Here is a 21,611-nt window from a genome sequence, read left to right as displayed (position 1 = left end):
GAGACGGAGGGACAAGAGCATCGGAATTAGCCTTTGTGATGGCGATAAGCAGAACTTGAATTGGAGCAGATAGCAGAAACTTTAAAACATTAAAGGCAAACCGTTCAAAAAAAAAAAATAAATAAATAAAAAGAATTTAGACCTCACTATTCTTGCGGGTGTCAAATTTGACAGTCATGCAGAATCTGACGTGCAGGGGTGCGAAAAATTCGATAAAACTGAATTAATCCAAGTTAATCGATTGAATTTAAAAATTCATTTTGATTAATTTAATTTTTAATTTTTATTTGATTTTAATTTTAAATTAATATTAATTTTTTTATTTAAAATATAATTAATTAAATAAAATTTAATTAATATTTTATTGATTCTGCCAATTTTATTTTTATAGAAAAATTTTTATTCAATTTTTGATCAATCCTATTCGGTTTTGAACGAATTCTCAGCGCTAGGACTGACGTGCGCCTGCAAATATCCATTTGCACCGCCGTCTCGCTCAATCATTTCCTTGCTCGCCACACCGGCCGCTCCTCTACCTCGACTCATGAAGCCTGCGTCCTCGTGATGCAGCAGTAAAAAGAGTCAATTTTGCGAGCAATAACGAACAGGGGACAAGAGAAACGCAAATAGCTAGAGTAGAGAGGCCGTAGAAGAAGACGACAACGAGCTAGTTGTAAAGTAAGGCTTTCGTCGCTTATCCACACTCTTGCACTGCTACAGCTGCGCAGGAGATAAATTAATCACAAAGAGGAATTGCTTCGCTATAAATTTTAAATTAATCACAAAGAGGAATTGCTTCGCTTTTAATTTATAGCGAAGGTTTTGATTTAGACGGCAATGGCGTAAACAGAGGTCATCGAAGCGTGTAGGTACGCGGGGGTGGTGGTGTGGAGGACGGACGGTGGGTGAGTGTGGGGAGTTAGAGGAGAGTGCGAGGGAGATAAAAGGTTCCCAGAAAGGAGCTAAATTTTAAGGAAACCTTTTCTTTTTGGCGAGCGAGAGAGAGACAGAGAGAGGTGGAGGTGGGAAAAGGAGTGATGACAGCACACTTTAGTGCGACTCGCCGGGCGGCGTGGTTGCTGGCGGTGGCAGCAGTAGTATGCTTATCGTGCAGCGAAGAGGCGGCGGCGGCGGCGGCGGCAACGAGGAGGGTGGAGGTGAAGCGGCATCTTAAGAAGCTCAACAAGCAGGCCGTCAAGAGCATCAAGGTCACTCCTTTTTAACAGGACATTAATGATTAGATTTTGGTGCAATTCAATCCTACATTTTCCCTTCTAAGATTCATCTTTCGAACTTTTTGAAGTAAACTTTTGACCCAATTTCGTCCTCTTTCCGATGGTTTCATCTACATTTTCTTTCTGCTGCTTAAGTTCCATCCAATTGGGTAGCCAAGAACCCTAAATCTAATCCGCTTCTGCAGAGCCCAGATGGAGACATCATAGACTGCGTCCACATCTCCAAACAACCCGCCTTCGATCACCCCTTCCTCAAGAACCACACCATCCAGGTTCAAGGAGTTCCTTTTCCCTTCCTCCTGCTAAATCCATCCTCCATTCCACTGACACTTTTGAGAAACTCGCCAGATGAGGCCAGCATTTCACCCGGACGGCATGCTCTTTGACGAGAGCAAGCTTGCATCGAAGAAGACGCTTCCATCCCAATCCCAGCTCTGGCACAAAAACGGCAGGTGCCCGAAGAACACCATCCCCATCAGAAGAACAAAAAAGGATGATCTGCTCAGAGCCATGTCCGTGGAGAATTATGGCAGGAAACAACACAGGAGCACCCCTAATCCACTCTCTGCTGAACCTGACCTCCTCAATGAGAATGGCCACCAGGTATAACCAAATTTTTGCAATTTCGATTCTTTCTCTGATCTTCTGTGCTTTAACTCTTCTTGGCAGCATGCAATTGCCTACGTCGAAGGAGATACCTACTACGGGGCAAAGGCTACCATCAATGTGTGGGAGCCAAGGATTGCGCAGGGCAATGAGTTCAGCCTGTCTCAGATTTGGATTCTGGGAGGTTCCTTTGGGGAAGATCTCAATAGCATTGAGGCCGGTTGGCAGGTATCATCCCTTCTGCTGTAATTGATCAACCATTTTGTTTTTCAGGCATTAATCTTTATTGTTTGTACAATTCCCCAGGTAAGCCCTGATCTTTATGGGGATGACAACACCAGACTCTTCACTTACTGGACTGTAAGTTCCCCTTAACCTTTGAATGTCCATCCTGTGCATGCAAGCTGGACTGGCACTTTCTGGACTTGGCTTCTGAATCAGATAAGAAACCCACATGTTCTGACACATTTCTTTCTTTTTAAAAAAAAAAAAATTGAAGAGTGACTCTTATCAAGCCACAGGATGCTACAATTTGCTATGTTCTGGATTCATTCAAGTCAACAGTGACATTGCAATGGGTGCAACTATCTATCCCATTTCAAGATTTGAGGGTTCGCAATATGATATCAGTATACTTGTTTGGAAGGTAAAAAGTATAGACAATTTGCAATCAATTATCTTCCTTTCTTTCAAAACAAAATTAGATTGGACTCACCAAATGCTCGAACCAATACAAAACTCACCAATAAAAAGATTTGATGGTTGCGACAGGACCCAACGGAAGGTCATTGGTGGATGCAATTTGGGAATAACCAAGTGCTCGGTTACTGGCCTTCCTTCCTCTTCTCCTACCTCGCAGAGGGCGCCTCCATGATCGAGTGGGGAGGGGAAGTTGTGAACTCTGAAGCAGGTGGTGAGCACACGTCCACTGCCATGGGCAGTGGCCACTTCCCTGGAGAAGGCTTTCGCAAGTCCAGTTACATCAGGAACATCCAAATAGTTGATGGATCCAACATCCTGAGGAATCCAACGGACGTTGCCACCTTCACAGAGCAACCCAACTGCTACGATGTGCAGGTTGGAAATGGGGGTCACTGGGGACACTACTTCTACTACGGAGGTCCTGGCAGAAACTCAGAATGTCCCTAGAAACTAAACTAAAAAAAATTCCTCATCCCAAGTGTAATTCCTCATCAATGATCTTCCTTTAATTTCCTCAGTTGTATTAATTTTACTTGTTTCTCTTAATGCTGTCCTCTCCGTGAAAGTGTATGGAGAGAGGTGATATGCGTCTTGGAAGAGATAAGGCTTGTGGTCCTGTGTTTCTTCCTTTTTTCTTGTAATTTATACTCTGGGTTCTTTGTTCAGTTCTATAATGATATCTAATGAGATTTGTCTTTGAATGTTTTCAAGGACAACTGTAAATTTTTGCTACTGTCAGCATGTGCCGTGGGGACAAATACAAAAATTTGCATGGACTTGGTAGAAATATCAGGAAAAAAAATAAAATACAAAGTAGTGATGATATTTTCTTTGGATTGGAAGAAATAAATCCTGCTGTTGCAGTATTCTTTTTCTGCTATTTGTTTCTTTGTTTTGTTGTAATTTTCTCTGTGATGATAGTGAACAAGATATGGTTTTTGCTTGACCAAGACTGATTGAGGCAGTGTTCATTCGGGTCTAATCCGAATATCTGATGGTGCAATGGTTAGAATGACTACGATATTGTGTTGCACAAATTGGTGGTAGATGGTTCCAAAAGAAGAGCACAGTGAACAGCTCGAAAGATGCCAAGGATCAATGTTGTGCATGTGAGTGGCTTCTTTTGCCTTTCACTGTGAACCCTAAGCCCGCCAATTATTTGTTGCAATGTGCAAATGAGGAGAATTATTGCTTGCGTCTTCTTTGTTGGAGGGCCCTTCACCTAACTTTGTATGGCTTTTCCATTCATGATTTAGATTCCTGAACATGTTGCAGAGCCATGTGTGGCGAAGAAAAAGAAGAACAAGAGCGTCCATTCCTTCCTCTCTTTTGGTTGTCATGGATGAGTGATTGAATAAGAAAGTCGAGATGTTTTTTTTTTATTCCCTCTCTTTTTTGGACCATCAATCAACATGTGAATGATTAGGATTTGGCACTCAGCCTGTTCACTGTAATTTCATATTCATGTTCATGAACATGTTCACGTTCACGCATGAGTTGTCCCTGTTTGTCTTTTGGAGTGAAAGCTCCTCAGAGTTTGGTAATGCAATACAATGAGCATTACTAGAGGTTAATGCTAGTATTTTTAGCACTGTTACTACTCGACCATTGACATGTGTTTTACCCATGTATTAATTAAAATTATTCAAACTTGATTAAAATTATTATATATAATATTATTATATTAAAGTATTTTCTTTATCATTGATCCTTTCTGGAAACTGAATCGGATGGAGATGTCGAGAAAAAGAGCTAGAATGTTGACGGGGAGAAGACCCGACCCTAGGACTAGCAAAAAAGGAGGGTAATTGCCAATGATATTTACGAGCACGCAAATACCACATACTAAGCACACAAGAGTATTAAAGCAAGAATCAGGCAAGAGATCTCTGGCACAAGTCCTCCGACGCTCAAGTTAGAAAGAGGCCATGTAAAGACCTCTTTTTTATACTGCCTTTGTACGAATGTTGGCTGTCAGAGAATGTTAATGATAGAAAATGTACAACGAACTCTCATTGGGTGGAGGAAGGTGAATGAGATTGAACCCTTGGGGTTCAACCGACATAGAGCCGATCAAGAGTAGATTGAAAATTGTGCCCAAGAGTAGTGAGGAGACCGGACCCTTGGGGTGCGACTAATATAGAGCCGACCGGGAGTAGACGGGAAGCTATGCCCGAGAGCAGTGAGAGGACTGAGCCCTTATGATCCGACCGTCCTAGAATTGATCGAAAGTAGACGAGAAATTATGCCCCAAAGCAATTAGGGGATTGAGACATGCACAATCAATTTAGACATGCACCCCTTGACATTGACCATCACCATATTCTTGACTTTTGACTGATACATTACCTTGACCCTTGACCTTATATTAACTTTGGGGCCATCCGTTATACGCCACATCAATCATATAGAGTTTTCAATTGTTGTCGACTTCAAAACACCATCGAGGCAAGTTCAATAACCCAAAACCCGCTTTAATTTCTACTTGCAACACAGATGCAGGTGACCGGAGGGTAACCGGAGAAATGTGATGCATGAACTTCCAATGTAAGATTACAATGATTTGCCAAAAAAAAGCAAGAAGATACAACTCAGAAAAGCTACAGATTGCATGCTCTTAAAATGCAGTCCGAGTAAACTGTATACAGTATAGATATGATAACATATCCAAAAAAAAGAAAAAGAAAAACAAAGAATGACATGAGATTTTGCTTCTCATATGCCCTCTCACATCCCTATCTATCATAGCTCTATAACAAGTGTGGGGAACGTTACCACAGAATCGAAGGAGATTATTGTGGGTCAGTAAGAATTAGTTTCGAAGTAGACGACTCACCTAGGGAGACTGAAGCAAGATTAGTAGCCCAAACTCGTGCATTATTCGCACCTTTCCGGAGGTTCCTAGTCCGATTGCGAATCCTAAGATTGCTCCATAACTTTCTGACATCAACCAAATGCAGCACCTGCTCCGACAAATGGCTCAATTCACAAAGAAACCTCAATGTCAGATGCCAGGCGTGCGAGACCCAAAAGACTTTCACATGGGAGTATATTGCCGGGACGAAGCATATGATCATCCTCAGAAAGATGAAAAGAACACTAAATGCGAAGTAGGGTTCCTTCGTTATCAATTCCTTTGTAGTTTCAACCTGGAGTGTTTGAGTCCTAACATTTCCAGAACCAGCCTGATCTATCTCCAGATGTATGACTGAGTCAAAACCTGTATAAAAATAACAAAGATACGTTTGCTATATGTTTAAGATGCTACAAATAGTTTCATCTGGAAATTAAAATTAAATGAGGTAGAGAAAATGTAAAGACAAAATAATGAAGTTGAAATTACGGCGCTTGAACTGATATTATACAGCCCAAACCTATTATGTTTGCAAGGTCCATGCTAAACCTAACACCATAAGGTTGAGTTGAAGAAATTGTCATGAGCATTGACTTTTTCTATGCATCAAATATACTGGATGAAACTGGATAGTGTAAATCAGAAGTTCCGCACAGAGAAAAGAAATGTAACCGAAGCTAATGTACCTGTACTTTTCTTGTAGAAATAGACAAGGGAAGTGAGATCCTTTGACCCATGATAGTGAAGCCTTGCTGTCCCATTGATCAAAATTATAGCTGGAAAACTGTGAATACCATATCTTGAGAGGAGACTGAGTAGCAACAAAAAAATGTTGAACACATGAAATGGTAAGTTTCATAAAGAATACATGGCAAGCTAGATGAAGAGTAGAGAAAATCAACTAGTAAACTTGGTGCAGCATACCTGGGCATGACTGATGATTCTTCCACTAAGAAGTGTTTTATTTGAGGAAACATGGAACTAAGAGCATCAAAAGTAGGTTGACTGCCGAGTGAGAATGGGCACCATGATGCATAGAAGAGAACAGAAAAATAAGTACTTATCTTGTGAGAACCCAGTACTTTCTCGAGTATCTCTCCACTCACCTTCAAAAATTATCATACAAATTAGACAAAACTTGTAGCTCGCGACCAAAACAAATGAAAAGATGCCAAGGGAAAGCATAAATATGAGGCAGTACTACTACTACTACTGCAAGTTCAAGTCGAAATAAAAGAAGGCAGGGAGATGTAAATTGCAAATATAAACAATTATTCACAATGGTTAGAGAAATAATAATGTAGTGAGTCCTCCAACACCCTTACAACAACAACAACAACAACAACAACAATAATCAAGTTTTTATCCCACTAAGTGACGTCAGCTATATGAATCCCTCTTTTTTTTTTTTGATGAAAAGGTAAATATATATCATCAAAATGTGTACAACGATACAAATTAACCATGGAGCTCCTTATGTCATGTCTGACAAATTGTCAGATGGAAGGGAAACCATGGAAGTGTGCATGTGCTCACTCGGGTATCATCTCTCTCTGTGTGACGCGTGCTAGCCGTCTACTCGTCCTCAATATAAGATATCGAAGATGAGGTATCGATCAGCATTGTTGATCGTCATGTGATCCATCTCTGTCCATACTGTGCATGTCTAGACATCATCACCGTCGCAACTCCACACTGTGTCCACGAGCCACAATTAACTCTACATCCTCCTTGTCGAAACTCCATCCTATGTCCACGAGCCTCAGATGGCTCTGCATTGTCTCTGCCAAACCTCCTCCTATGTCTGTGAGGATAGGATCATCCAATGTCGTCTCCAAGCCTCACGGAGTCGCTTCAACGTATTTGATGTGTCTTTACTACGAGCTGTTTACTGCAGACTAGATAGACCTTTTTAGTGGATCTATTCACCTTCATAGGCTTTTTGGCAAAGCCCCAGCCATAACGGATTTGACGTGTCTTTACCACCAGCCGTTTGCTATGGATTAGATAGATCATTCCAACGTGGATTTATTCACCTATACATCACTATCATCTCATACAATCCTTATACTCTACACCATGACTCCCTCCGATGTAGCCTCCCCTCTCAGCTCTCCTCACTGCTCGCACTACACTCTCTCATGAATCTCTCTACGCCATTAGGCTTAATTATCTACTATATTTTCATCTAAATTTAAATGAATATTATCCTATTTTATAGTTGCTAATCAAATCTTTTTGCCACTTTCTTCCTTGATTAATGTGCATATTTGTCATGGTATCACATCGCTTTACTAGCGTATTTATTGATCGCTTAAGTACATATCCATACCATTATAAATGCATCTCTGGATTTTTTTTTCTCAATATGTGCAACCTTTATCTTTTTTTTAATACTCTCATTTCTTGTCCTGGTATGTTTACATATCCATATTAACATCCTCAGTTCTATAACTTTGATCTTTTGCTCACGTGCTCAATTTATATTCCAATATTTAATCTCATATAACATAATATGTTTAATAGTAGTTTTGTAAAACTTCTCTTTAAACTTTAGAGGACATTACAATTACAAAGAATTCCTAATGCTCTCCTTATTTTAACAATCTTGTTTGTATCCTATGTAAAACATCAATATCAATCACTTTATCTTTTACAAAAATGATCCTAGATATTTAAAAGTCTATCATCTCCTATCTTAATAACTATGTCTACTACTAAACTTAAATTTCATATATTCCGTCTTTACTTTATTAAGCATTTACTATTTCACATGTTTCATCAATCAAAATAATGTTTATCTACAAATAACGTGCATTGTAGTAACGTGCATTGAATGTGTCATTCATAACTAGTATAAAAAAAATTTAAACTCAAAGTTGGTCTTATATGTAATACTATCTTCATAGATAAAAAAAACACAGCCTCTTGCAAAATGCAGGGTAAGGTTGCGTACAATGGATCCTTCCTCGGGACCCCGCAGGGCGGGAGCTTCATGCACCGGGTTGCCTTTTTTTTTATATAGAATAACTCATTAATTTAACACCCCTATAATCCGCATAATTTTATACGTCTTCTTTGTTTTTACACAGGAGACTAGAGAGTACTTGGAGTACCTTCTCTTAATCAAACACTTTCTTTTCAATATCAGCTTAAATAGCTTTGTAAGTCATTCAGTCCTCCAACTCCCTTATTCTCTTAAATTTCCAACTATCATTGTTGAGTTAAAAATCTTGTTCTGAATTCCTGGCATTGTTCTAAACGGTGGTTGAGGCGTCGCCTAGGCGGAAGGCAGACCTCAGCTGCATGACCTTGTACCGCACTACCTTGTGAAAGGCGGTGGTTTAGGCGGCAATTCAGCATTTCCGCTTCGGACTTTATGTGTGCTGACGCATCGATGGACTCACGTGAGTCATCCGGGCCCATTGTCGGACTCGGGCGGCGCCTCCAAGCCTGTCGTTGGACTTGGGTGACACTTTCGGGCCTATTGCTAGGCTCAGGTGTTGCGTCTAGAAACGAGCGACGGGTTTGGACTTGTCGTCTAGGCCTGACAACGAGTTCGGACGCGATGCGTCCGACGACATATACAACTCCAAAATGTCGAAGACGATTGCCGAATAGAATAGGTTTTTTTTTTAAATTTAGGAATTAATTGAAACTTTTGATTAATAATTTTAATCATGACTGAGATAATTTAAATAGGCTTAATTAAAATCCAATAAAATTATCCTATTAATTTAATATATATTTTAAAAAATATTTAGATTAACTTTTTTATTTTAATTAATATATTTTATAGTATTTTTTTTTAAAATTTTTGATCCTCTATTTAATTTGTTATCCTTTAGTTAATATATTATTTAATTATGTATAAAAATAGTAAAAAAAAAATTCAACTGCCTAGGCGGCCGAGACGGTACAAGCGTTGAAATTTTTTCCTTTTGTTCTCTTATTTCTAATATATAATCCATTTAGTCCAATCTCCATTAATATCTTTCATATCTCCAACTAGAATTCTTTGTGCCTAGTATAACTCTATCGATAGTTTGTGATGGTCAAAAGATCATTGATACTGGTAAGCAAGTGCAGTTTTAAATAATTGTTATTTTCATTTGTTGCTAAGATCTGTGCTTATAATTTTCTTTTGCAAATTAATGGTGATTATAATGTCAAATGGTTCCATAGATTCAGCCCACATATATCTTATTCTCTAACAAAGCAGTTTTTGAGGCAATATCACAAATCAAACCATCAACAGTACATATATATTACACTAATACATTATTTTTTATTTACAAGTTTAACTTTAATCTAAACACTAAAGGCCAACACAATGATTATATGCTAAGAAAAATCGTGACACGTTCAGTTTGTCCACTAATATCCAACTTTTCCCTTTCAACTGACATAGTGGGAGTTTAGTCCATGATAACGAGAAAGTAAAATATAATAAAATTTATCCTGTTGATCCACAAAGAAACCAGCATAGACAAGATATCTTAAACTACTATCTGGTTGTCCATTGTTGGAAAATGGACATTAAAAATTACTCCCTTCATAGCACGCGTTAACTTAGACCGTAGCAAAAGTCCAAAGTGAATGGCCACACGAACCCAAATGTTAAAAAAAAAGGCATGAAAATGATTCAGCTTAGGGTGGAAACTATGAAGCACACCACACACCTCAAGAAGCATAAGAGATCAATCAACAGATAGCTACCAAGTACCATACTTCAAATTTAAGTGAAAGCTATTAAAGTTAGCATCCCATTAAAGCATGAGATTAAATTAGGAAAAAAAAAGGGAGGGGTGGAAAGAAATCTGAGAAACAAATAAAAGAGGTCAGCAACCCACTTTGTATCTAAATAAAACAGATACTTATAATTCTTCACCTTTCTGCTTATAGAAAAAAAGGAGTTAAATCAATAGCAGTTTATCAAGCAGTAATCATCGAAACTACAGTCTCAAATTCATGAAAGACATCAAAGTTTGCCCTTTCTACACTTAATCGGCAGCATGTAACCTACCTAATCAAGCATAACCGGAAATCAAAGACATAATAATGAAAAGGCATGTCTTTCCTTCAAACCAAATCAAAACAACAAGCCTAGTTGTCATATTTCAGTACAAAACCCACACAAGTAACTCAAAAAAAAAAAAGATTCTAAGAAACCCGGTAAATAGTCATAAGGAATCCTTCTACAGACCTAACAATCCGATAAAAGTCAAACCGTAATTAATCTCGTCACCTACTTCCGACAAGAAAGCTTCCACCTTTGGACAGAAATACTCAAACGGAGAGTACAAGTAAGCAACATGCGACAGCGTACCTCCACAGGCAGAGACTTGTTGACTGAAGAAGGGCATTGAGATCCGTGGTGGATGAGGAAGACGTGGTCCGATCGAGAACACAGCGGCTGCTCGGCGGATCGGAGGCGTCCGAGGGAGGCGGCAGGGGAGATGAGGAGGAGGAGAGAGAGGAAATGGCAGTAGGATTCAACCATAGCGAAGGAACAATGCAAGCGAGATTTCGACCTCTCTTTCCTACTTATTAAATTGCGCGTCTTCTCATTTGGATTGGGTTTCGATTCTTAAATCGAAACTTCTAACAGGTCGGTAACACATCGGATCCGCCCGAGACTGTAAATCCGAATCCGATAAATTGTGCAGAGAAAAGAAAAGAATCTCTTACAAAATTCCGACGAGAGATATTTTTGAACAGTTGTTTTACGAGAAATATAATATAATAAAATGCAAAAGACCACTTTCTGAGATAACTTAACATTTTCTCTTTTGGACGATTGAACAAAATAATTAATATTGATAAATGTAGTGAAGGTTACAGGTATTTTTTTTTAATAATTCAGATATTTAAATTTTACATGATTAATTAATTTTAAAGGTAGATGCTCTATAAATTTATTAATCATACAATCTGAGTGGAATGATTCTTCTCGTGTTATGGAAGAGGTCAACAATATTTGGTTAAATAGAGGCGTATGACAACGGCACCGCCCCATGAGAATATGATGCTTCCTCGCACTTGAACGTGACTTGACCAAGGGCATTAGCTACGTGTTTTTAAAGAAAATTTTGAAATTGCCGGGTTTTTTCTTGATTAGAGCTAGAATTCACAAACTACACGTAAACTCTAGCAAAAGTACTTCTAAAGGATTCACTTGTGTTTTTTTTTTGGGTATCATTCATGCAGAGATGAGTTTTCTAGGAATGAACAAGGGACTTATTGATACATATAGTCCAATCAAGAAGTTGGTAGACCATAGAAGCAGATTACAAAGCAAAATATAGCAGATCACATGGTATGATTCGCAGGGTGGTGAATGATACTGAAATCATAAATGAGAACAAACACAGTTTCTGAAAGCAAGACCTAAAGTAATGTAAAAAGCACGTCTAGCAAGTTCATCTTAGAGTACATTGTCAATGAAAAGTACCTTTGCAAAGGTTTGGAAGACATCATCCTTGGGTCGGAGGATGGCCTATTTCCAACTGAGAAATTGAAGGGAGATTAAGCAAGCAACGCGGCAGAGCTTCGCTGAGACTTCCACAGTCTAGCAGTGTTAATTTCTGAATTGAAGGCGGCAGGAGAAGTTCGTCGCTCTTGTATTCTGTCGAGCTCATAAGCATGGGGCAGTTCTTTATTGACAAATTCTTTAGGGAGATGAATTCTTTAAACCTTTTCACTGGAACTCTTCTTCGTCCATTCTATTTAGGTGGAATGCACATTCATTGGAAGCCACAGTTGGGAGCCTTGGAAAGCGAGTTGTCAGGAGCACCTTGCTGCCAGGCACTCCGGAGCTTAGTGATGCACAAAGCATGTCCCATCCGTGTCGGTCCTTATTCCATAGGTCATCGAGGACAATCAAAAATCTTTTTGATGCTATCTTCTTCTTAACCATAACTTGAAGCATATCCAAATTCATACAATCAGGAGTGTCGATATTTGCAGACTGCAATATCTCTTTGGTGATTCTTTTCCCGTTGAAGTTTTCTGATGGATAGACCCAGATCTTCAACTGAAAATATTCCGTTATGCTCGTATCGCTGTATAGTCGCTGAGCCAGAGTTGTCTTTCCGACGCCTTCATCCCCCAAAATTTTTATGAAAGACAGGCTGCCATTGCTGAATCCCGAACCAAGAGAAGGTTTCAACAACAGTTGTCTGAGTGTATTGAACTCTATGTCTCGTCCATACACTTTACCATTGACCAAGAAGGAAGTTGCGTTACTGCTTATGGAGTCTGCAGTATGTATGTTCTGTCTGTCATCTGCATCTACTGAATTCACAACTTTGATGTGGCAAAAGGTGAAATCGTTCGCCCCCAGCGTCCCCGCCGTATCCGACCCAAGGTCATCACGAGGGAGATAAATCATAGCATCCTGAGCGAGTATGTGACAGGTGGGGTGAGTTGCACAGGGACCGGGGATTTACGCCCTGGCTACCTCGAATTTCGACCCCTCGACCTCATGTGATAAGCATCCCACCACATACTAACTCGGATGACCTATGGGGTCGAATTCACAACTTTGATGATCTTTACAAGTGCAGTTGCAATTTTGTCTAAACTTAGATAAATTTTCCTTAATTTATAAACACGGCTATCCTCAATTTCAACCACAGTGTGAACTTTAACAGGAGAAGATGCATTTTTCACTTTTTGTTGCAGAGGAATTGAAAGAGGATGATGATCGGCTACGTGCCTCGTATTGATGCTGATCCACTCCATGATGCAGAACATCGTGCTCGATCTTTTCCACTAAATCCTCACCATCATAAACCGTGTCCTTAAGATGCATTAACAATCCCTCCAATTCAAGTTTCATCAGGGCGTGTCCTTAAGTTGCATTAATAGTCAACTTGTTCTAGGAGGTCATTACCTCAGGGCGGGCTCAAGGCACAGACGATTAAGGCCCTTGTTATATTAGGTCCATAAAATTTACATATATATATTTATATAAATTTAATATAAATATTAATTTAAAAACATATGAATAGGGATATTAAATATTAAAAATTATGGTTCAAATAAATTTTAGTTGAGTTTTATCGGTAATTTTAATTTTTTACTAACTAAATTATAATTGATAAAAAATTTTAAATTTTTTATAGATTAAATTTAGAACATTTTTATTTTTTCTACTTGTGTTAGATTTAATTGTTAATTTTTAAAATTAGATTTTAGTTGGTAATTTTTTTTATTTTTTTATTAAAATTTAATTAGTAATTTTAATTTTTTAATGATAAAAATTATATATATATATATATATATAAATAAATAAATTTTATTAATAATTTATCAAAATTAAAATTGATAAAAATATAATTTAGTTCACAAAGCTTTCGTCAATGAGGGATTCCGAGGAAGAGTCTATTATACGTAGTGACTATATCTAGTACTCGAACTTATTTTATGTAGGTTACACAATAATTTTACTATTGTGTTGAGACTTTCCTTCCTCAAAATTAAAAATAATTGATATTTTTTAAAAATATATATATATATATAATTAAAATGTATATTCATAGTATTACAATAATTTATTGCTGTTTCTAAATTAGAAAACCTAAAATATTTTTTATTTTTAAAATTTTACTAATAAAGTGAGGTTTGACATAAGATAAAGTTATTATTGCGTGACCTAGTTGGTCATTGCTTCTAATTATATGAATAATCATTGATAATATATGAAATTACCTTTTTAAATTTTACTAACAAAATTAAATGTGGCCTGGGACATAATTGAGTTGGCTAATACAAGGTAAATATTGTTACAATGGGTAAGATGTCGAATCTCGACAAAGTCAATAAAAATACTCTCCCCACAGTAGCCAATTGCAGCTTCTCGATTTACCTCCTTGGTCGTAGGATCGATCGTGTTGTGTTGCTAGAATGATAAATTTCACCTTTCACTATAACTAATAAAATTAAATATTTCTAATATTTATTTAAAAAATATTAAATTCTTTTTTCCATGTCTACGTGACTCCTCGATTTGACTTGAGAGATTGGTCCAGCTAGCAGTTCATGGCCTCCCGATGGCGAAGCAAAGTTCCCCGCGGCGGCGGAAGGCCCAAACGTCAATGTCCTCACCCTTCTTCAGCGAACTGAATGACCGGAACAACTTGAGCTCGTGGCCCTGGATCACGGTGTCACCGCTTCCGTCCCATAGAGTCAGCCAAAGGTAGAACACGAACCCGCACCGTGCGTACACCCGCACTGGCAGCCCTCCGTGCGCCCGCCCCGCCGCCTTCTGCTTCTCCCTCATCTCCTCTTCCGCTGCCTCCGTGCGGCACCGCTTACTAGGCTGGCCGATGTCTTCGACGAGGCTGGCCATGGTGCGCTCCTCCAGGGAGAGGAGGCCGACGAGATTGGCCCCGACGGAGTCGGTGGGAAGGTAGAGGCGGTTCTGCTGCGTGTCGAGGTCGGAGTTCTCCACCCTCTTCGAGGCGATGTACCACACCGGCACCCCAATGGCTTCGCCGTCGTCGTCGCCGCCGCTGGTGAAGTACTGCTGCCTCGCCAAGGTGGCCACCCACTCCGGAACAGTGGGGGTGGCCTCGCCGTCGCCGCTGGAAGACTCGCTCTTCGCCGTCATGGTGGTGTCGAGCAGCTCAAAGCAGATTAGGATGGCTTGTTATTTATAGATTTTTTGAGTTGGAATAATTGGAAATAAGATTGGAACCGATTGAGATTTAAAATTATTGAAAATAAACGGTTTTATTTGGTATAATTAATTGTGATTGGAATGACTGTGATTTTATAATCTAATTATGATTACGTACAAAATCAAATTATAATCAAATTAGGAAATAAATTCTGGTCATCGGAAGCCACACGCGGGGTTAATTTGTTTCCAGCAATTTTATAAGGCTAAAACAACTTTCATATTCTATTTAATTTATGACACCTGGGTTGGTTATTCACTTCGTCAAAGATAAATAAATCTTTCCATTGTAGTCTTCTTTGATTTTATTTTTTTTAAAAAAAATTAATCATGCATTTTTGAATTATTATTATTATTATTCTTAATCTATTTATAATTTTATATTCCAGCATCACCCTGCATCATTTGAGTGTGAATATAATTTTCAAGTAATGGATATCACATTAATTAAGCACTTAATTAATGCAATGGGTTTTTTTTCCTTTTGAATTTTTTCTTCGGTAAATTAGAGAAAAATCCTTAATGGTAATCATAACTTTACATACAATACTCATGCTTAAAAAACTTTGTTTCCACTCTCTGCATGCAAAGTATTACTTGTTTCAACTCCCTCATGCAAATATTGATACCTAAATTGCCCCTCAGATTTTTTAGGTACAAAAAGTCCAAAATTGAGTACAAAAAGTCTGAAACGAGTATAATTCTTCTTAAAGTCAGTACTTTATATTAAAAATCGAGTATATTTTCTATCAAAATTATCCCTCTTATTTTTTAGGTATAAAAAGTCTAAAAATAAGTATAATTCTTGTTAAATTCAGCACTTTACACTATAATCCAGTACTCTATACTAGGATCGAGTATATTTTATATTAAAATTAACCTATATTTTTTAGGTACAAAAAGTCAAAAATTGAGTATAATTCTTTTTAAAGTCAGTACTTTATATTAAAAATCGAGTATATTTTCTATTAAATTCAACATATTAAACTAAAATCGAGTATATTTTGAGGTGAAAAAAGAATCGTACTCAATTTAATAGAAAATATACTAGATTCTAATTTAATATACTGAATTTAAGAGGATTTATACTGATTTTTGGACTTTTTGTACATAAAAATATCATGGGCAATTAGGTAAATATGTTTGACTTGGGAGTGAAAAGAAAGTTTTTCATGGATGGAGACTGCATGTAAAGTTGTGTTTACCAATGGGGAGTGTATGCAAATTTATCCTTTTTTCTTTGAAATATTCTAAAAGTACTATATTGTTCCATTTTTATTTTGGTCAAAACTCAATAAAATAGTATTAACCCATATAAAATTAATTTTAAAAAAAATGATCTAAGTAAGATAAATTTAATAAAATAATTTAAATTTACAATCAATAAATACTTTGTGCTTCTTTAAAAGAATACTTATTTACCGTTAATTACTTGGGGTTAACTTTGAATTAGAGTAATTTATTCATTGCACAATTAATTTACCCCATGTCAACTCATCTGCATTAGTTATTCCATGCCCCTTTGTGTATTAAATATATATATATTTTAAAGAGAACGAAAAAAATAGGGCCCACATACTAAAAGATTTTACAATCTCATTTTCTAAAAATTGAGATCATTTTTTTTTAATATATTAAATATATTTTTATGTATATTTTTTAAAAGAATTGAAAAGAATAAGACCCACATGATTAAATATTTACATGATCTCATTTATCAAACTTCAAATTTCACAAAGATATCATTTTTTTTTAGCGTCTCGGCTATGCGCTTTCAGCTGTGTATCTGCATTTACCTCCCTTCATATTCGTGGGACCGACTCTAGGGGGGCCGCTGATGTGGCGGCTCCACATTTTTTATAAAGGGACTCTCTTTTAACAAATTAAATTTATTTTTAACTATGAATGTTATTTTATAAAACTTAATCTATTCCTCTTCAATATATCTCAATCATAGCATTCTCTCATTACATTTCTCATTCATTGGTGATGCTTTCTCTTTAATTAATAAGAACATGAATTAAAATTTTTTATCTTATCCATACAATACAAAATAAAAATATTAGTTTTTTTTAAGTCCCCCCTCTTCTCCTTTTCCAACTCCCCCTCTCTTCTCTTACTCATTGAGATTCGAGAAGAAAAACTCCACATCTCCACCTAACACTAATACATTGATTCGGTCGGTATTACAATGCTCCTTGCTTGATTAAATTTAAATGTTCATGCATTCATCCATATTATGACATATCAAAATGGAAGATTTTATTATTTTTTAGCAATAACAAGTTAGATACCTTTGCCATTTCGCTTCCTTGATAGACATTAATTTTAACTTTTATTTAGATATATTTACCGTCACAAATTATTCGATTTTCCCTTTGTTTGCATTCTATCATTTATAATTGTTCTAGTTTAGGTAATAAAAATTATAGTTTATTTTTTCTTGTGCTGCTTAAAAACACTTCTATTTAGTTATTGATAAATCATAATGGCTGGTTTAGTCTCATTGTGATCTTTATTTTCTAAAGATTGTATTCAATTTTATCATTTTTTACATTATTTTTTTTATTTAGTTTTGTACTTTGCCGATGACAACGATGAGTTGAGCATATGAGAATGATTTTTTTTGTATTATTATCCTATTTCATTGTTCTTATTTTCTCAATTTTGTTCCTCTTTTAAGGGTTGTTCTTTCCGTCTTATATTTAAATAATTAGACATACATTTATCCTTCTTCATTTTTAAGTTAAGTGACTTGTAAACTTATTATCTACTTGAGGTGTATTATTATATCTAATAATAATCTATATTTAATACCGTAAAAATTATATTTCTTTGATTATCTTGAATATGAAAATTTAATTAATAATTTTACATCTAAAAAGTAAGAAAATTAAATTGTATAAAAAAATATTTTTAAAATTAATATTTAATTTGTTAAAAAAAAATTTAAACCACAATTTTCGATCCAAGTCTAAATGAAAAAAGATGAGAGATTTTTTTTTTTAAAACAACGTCAAATGCCTAAAAAAAAATTTCCGCCTAGGGTCCCAAATAGGCTTGAGCCGGTCCTGCATTACCTCATCGTGTACCTAAGGCCACCTTAGGAATTTGTAAACCTACTGCTTATATAAAAGTAGATTTATACTTTATTAGGGCATCCGTAGTCGTAAACCTCTTAAAGAGGTTTATGCTCTGCCACATCATTGTCACATCAAAATTTAAAAACCTTACTTCTTTTAAAAACCACTCTCTATTATTATAAAATATCTCTTTTAAAAATTCCACTTCTTTTAAAATTCTCTCTCTATCCTCTCTCCATTATTTTTTTTATAAACTTGATCCAAAGATTTTAATATCGGTTTATAAAAAAAACTATAAACCCCACCTATGTAGTGGGGGAAGGGTTTATATTGAGAGATTTATAGCATAAATTGCAAACTATAAACCTCCCATTGCAGGTGCCCTTAGTTGTAAATCAAATCAGATTTAAAAAAACAAATAAATTCTTTTTTCCTTAAATAATGTAAGCTTGGTTGAGATTTACCTAAGGACATCTTCAATAGTTAAAATTTTAAATGAGTATTTTTTATAATCTCAATATATTATATCATCAATATAAAAATTTATTGAAATATCTTCGAGGATTAAAACTCTAAATAAATTTTTTTATGATTTAATTCATAGTATAAGTCATATGATTTCATACATATTTATCAATTTTAAGACAAAAGAGTATATTCAAATTTCTACTATTACTCTTAAACTATAAATTTTAAATCTCACCTCTATAATAATTTTAAAATTTTATTCAGCATTTTAAATTTTATAAACCTCTTATAAATTTTATATTAGAGATCCTAAGTAATTTAACATTTAAAATTGTACGTAAAAATGGTAATTTGGTCAAACTTATTCTTTTAACATTAAATTATCATCTCGTGATTTATAGTTTTATTTTATTACCGTAATAAAATTAAGTTATAATATCCATCCATAACATTACCTAAAATTAAACACTAAGACTGGCTCAACAAAATGCTAAATAATCATGGTTTTGAGAAAACGATAAACATGTGAACAAAGATTCTTCGGAATATGTATTAGTAACGAACTTATGCCTGCTCGAATTTAAGGGACCCAACTCCCCATTATTTGAGCACAATTTCCTCAGCATATAGCTAGTCGGCATGAATGCCGGGCGGAATGGAGGATATTAACGTTCTACTCAGTACCAAGATATATAGAATAAATTCGAATGAACCTAACGCTGGCCAAACATACGGGGCTTAACTCTTCATCTTTCAGAGGTATTCACTCAACACACAGCAAGAGCAGTCTCTTAATATACAATCGGTTGGACTTAGTGTCGACCGGACTTAGAGGACAACTCACATCCCACTATTACAATATAACTCTTAACATATAGCAGTCGTCCTAAGAGTCGGACAGATTTACAGAACTTATCTTATGTCTAAGCACTAAGCATATACTTGGTTGGGTCAAAGAGCTGGTTGGACTTAAGGGACTTAGCTCCCTACTTCTATAGTCAGTTTCTCATCATACAATCGGCCGGCTATTAGGTCGGTCAGACTACCTTCAGGGGACATCATTGTTAGAGAATTGTAACAATCTGGCAGATAATAATAGCTACTTGTCAGGGAATATTCTACTATACCTGCAATAAAATCTTCTTATGAGCGTGACTATACATCTTCCAGTGTCTGACAGTAGACATTCTCAGCCGCCTAATTCATTATGGAGGTTATAAAAAACCGTTCATATGCATGTAACGGAAGACTCCACGGAGGATGACTGTACATCTTCATGACTATATGTCTTCTATCATATAACATATTCTGACATTGAATATTTTTTGTCATCTCATTATTGTGAGGGAGGGTTATGAGAGGCGATATAAAAAGGAGAGTCCTCTCCGTTGGTCAGGTATGTGGAAACATCCTTAGGCATACACATTTACTGTTCATTTTCTCCACTTTTCTCTCGATCACCCTCTTGACTTGAGCTCGGAGTGCTTACGCTAGGGACCCCTTCCCTGATTCTCGCCCTAACGTTCTATGTGATCTCTTTGGTGTGCACAGGAAAGAGAGCCAAGTTTCATCCTATTTTCTAGCTTGCTAGCTTGAAGTCTTCTCCCAATCAACGATAGTGCCATTTACCCAATGCGTCATCTTAAGACAGGATCATATACATTAGAATTTCTTTCCTTTATTTGAATTTTAGAGTTAGACTTTATATAAACATGTGCTTAGCTATTAAGGAGATAATCCTTAGTTATTAAATAATATTTTCCTTTTTTAAAAAAGTTAAAGGACAACATTTTTTTTCTTATCTTCTTCTTAATTTCCACTTCTCGTCAGCTCGCAGGATAATCGCTATCATGCTTAGTGTCGGTTGGTATCGGAGTTGGCAGGTCCCAATTGAGGAAGTTAACCATTAAATTCAATGGAAGGTTGATAATCATGATTTTCTACATTATTTTGATTCATAATGCATGTTTTTAATGATCTTGTTCATAGATAAAACCTATATTGACATCACATTTCATGCATTACATTTATCTTGGACTTAATTGCAAATTAGCTTATAATCATGGTATTTGATGCTAATAGTTGATATATTCTTTGTAGGTTTCAAAAGGATCATGGACCGATCAAATCAGATCAAAATTGGGCTCAAATCTAGGACTAAACAAGACGATCAAGCCTTGGAGTGATTTGGACCGTTCAGTGAAGATCGGAGAGATCTGAGCCATCTGGCAAGGATCTGATCCATCCAAGCCAAGAGGAAGTACATCATAGCCATCGAACAAGATCTAGATCTTTTGATCCTGATCTGAGAAGTTTGAACCGTTAGATGAGATCTGAAACATTCTGAACCTTTGGATCATATTGGGAGAGGTTTAAAAGTTGAGAAGCTACAGTGGTGATGGCGAGCTCGGGCGTTCATTTTTCCTCGCGATATTCTCTACTGTTCATCCTTCGTCCCGACGCTCCTTCCACAAGCCAAATCTGTGAGCGAGTCTTCTTCATCGCCAGCGATCACTGAGCTGCCGTCGTTCATTGTCCGATGTCAGAGAGTGGCAGTGGGCGTTTCCCGGTCTGCGAGTTGAATTTCTGATCCGCAATCCAGATCGAGGGCGTTCCCTGATTTGTGATGTTCATCAGCTGATCGTGAGCTCGAAGGGCGTTCCCAGAAGCTTCCAATTCCATTCCGACTTCCACTTCATCTGCTGCACTCAAGTTGATCTGATCAATCGATCGAGTGACGCAATTTCCAGAATTCAGCATCTGTTCTTCGTGCAATGAGAGTGTCAGCCAGTCTGTGAGCTCGAAGGGCGTTCCCAGAAGCTGTGACCGTAGGCTTGCACTAGCTGGGAGTTTGATTCTTCGCTAGTGATTGCCGGAAGGGCGTTTCCCAGAGGCAACTCTGTTTCACAGCAAAGAGGAGAGGTTTGGTTCCGGATTTGGATTGTGGAATGTTATTAGTTAGTGTTTTCTTTTCATTT

The 21,611-nt window shown here is 36.7% G+C and overlaps 3 protein-coding genes across 3 annotated transcripts; 1 reads left to right on the top strand and 2 right to left on the bottom strand.

Annotated features, from left to right (window-relative positions):
- Positions 1-793: 793 nt before the first annotated feature.
- Positions 794-3,266, top strand: LOC122005552. Its single transcript, XM_042560629.1, has 7 exons — positions 794-1,208; positions 1,421-1,507; positions 1,584-1,838; positions 1,905-2,069; positions 2,148-2,201; positions 2,341-2,487; positions 2,613-3,266. Exons 1-7 carry the CDS (start codon positions 1,038-1,040, stop codon positions 2,988-2,990), a joined length of 1,257 nt encoding a protein of 418 aa, XP_042416563.1. The 5' UTR covers positions 794-1,037; the 3' UTR covers positions 2,991-3,266.
- A 1,805-nt stretch (positions 3,267-5,071) lies between these two features.
- On the bottom strand, positions 5,072-10,983 carry LOC122005551 (5'-adenylylsulfate reductase-like 5). Its single transcript, XM_042560628.1, has 4 exons — positions 10,727-10,983; positions 6,322-6,503; positions 6,084-6,208; positions 5,072-5,763 (listed from the first exon to the last, which is right to left on the bottom strand). Exons 1-4 carry the CDS (start codon positions 10,898-10,900, stop codon positions 5,336-5,338), a joined length of 909 nt encoding a protein of 302 aa, XP_042416562.1. The 5' UTR covers positions 10,901-10,983; the 3' UTR covers positions 5,072-5,335.
- A 1,114-nt stretch (positions 10,984-12,097) lies between these two features.
- LOC122004249 (putative disease resistance protein RGA3) lies at positions 12,098-12,790 on the bottom strand. The gene has a single exon (XM_042559169.1). It carries the CDS (start codon positions 12,788-12,790, stop codon positions 12,098-12,100), a length of 693 nt encoding a protein of 230 aa, XP_042415103.1.
- Between the last annotated feature and the right edge of the window lie 8,821 nt (positions 12,791-21,611).

The sequence above is a fragment of the Zingiber officinale genome, chromosome 7B (assembly GCF_018446385.1).
Source record: "Zingiber officinale cultivar Zhangliang chromosome 7B, Zo_v1.1, whole genome shotgun sequence".
In the NCBI taxonomy this organism is placed as follows: Eukaryota; Viridiplantae; Streptophyta; class Magnoliopsida; order Zingiberales; family Zingiberaceae; genus Zingiber; species Zingiber officinale.
Note: the sequence above shows the minus strand (reverse complement) of the source record. Positions and strands in the feature narration are given on the sequence as shown.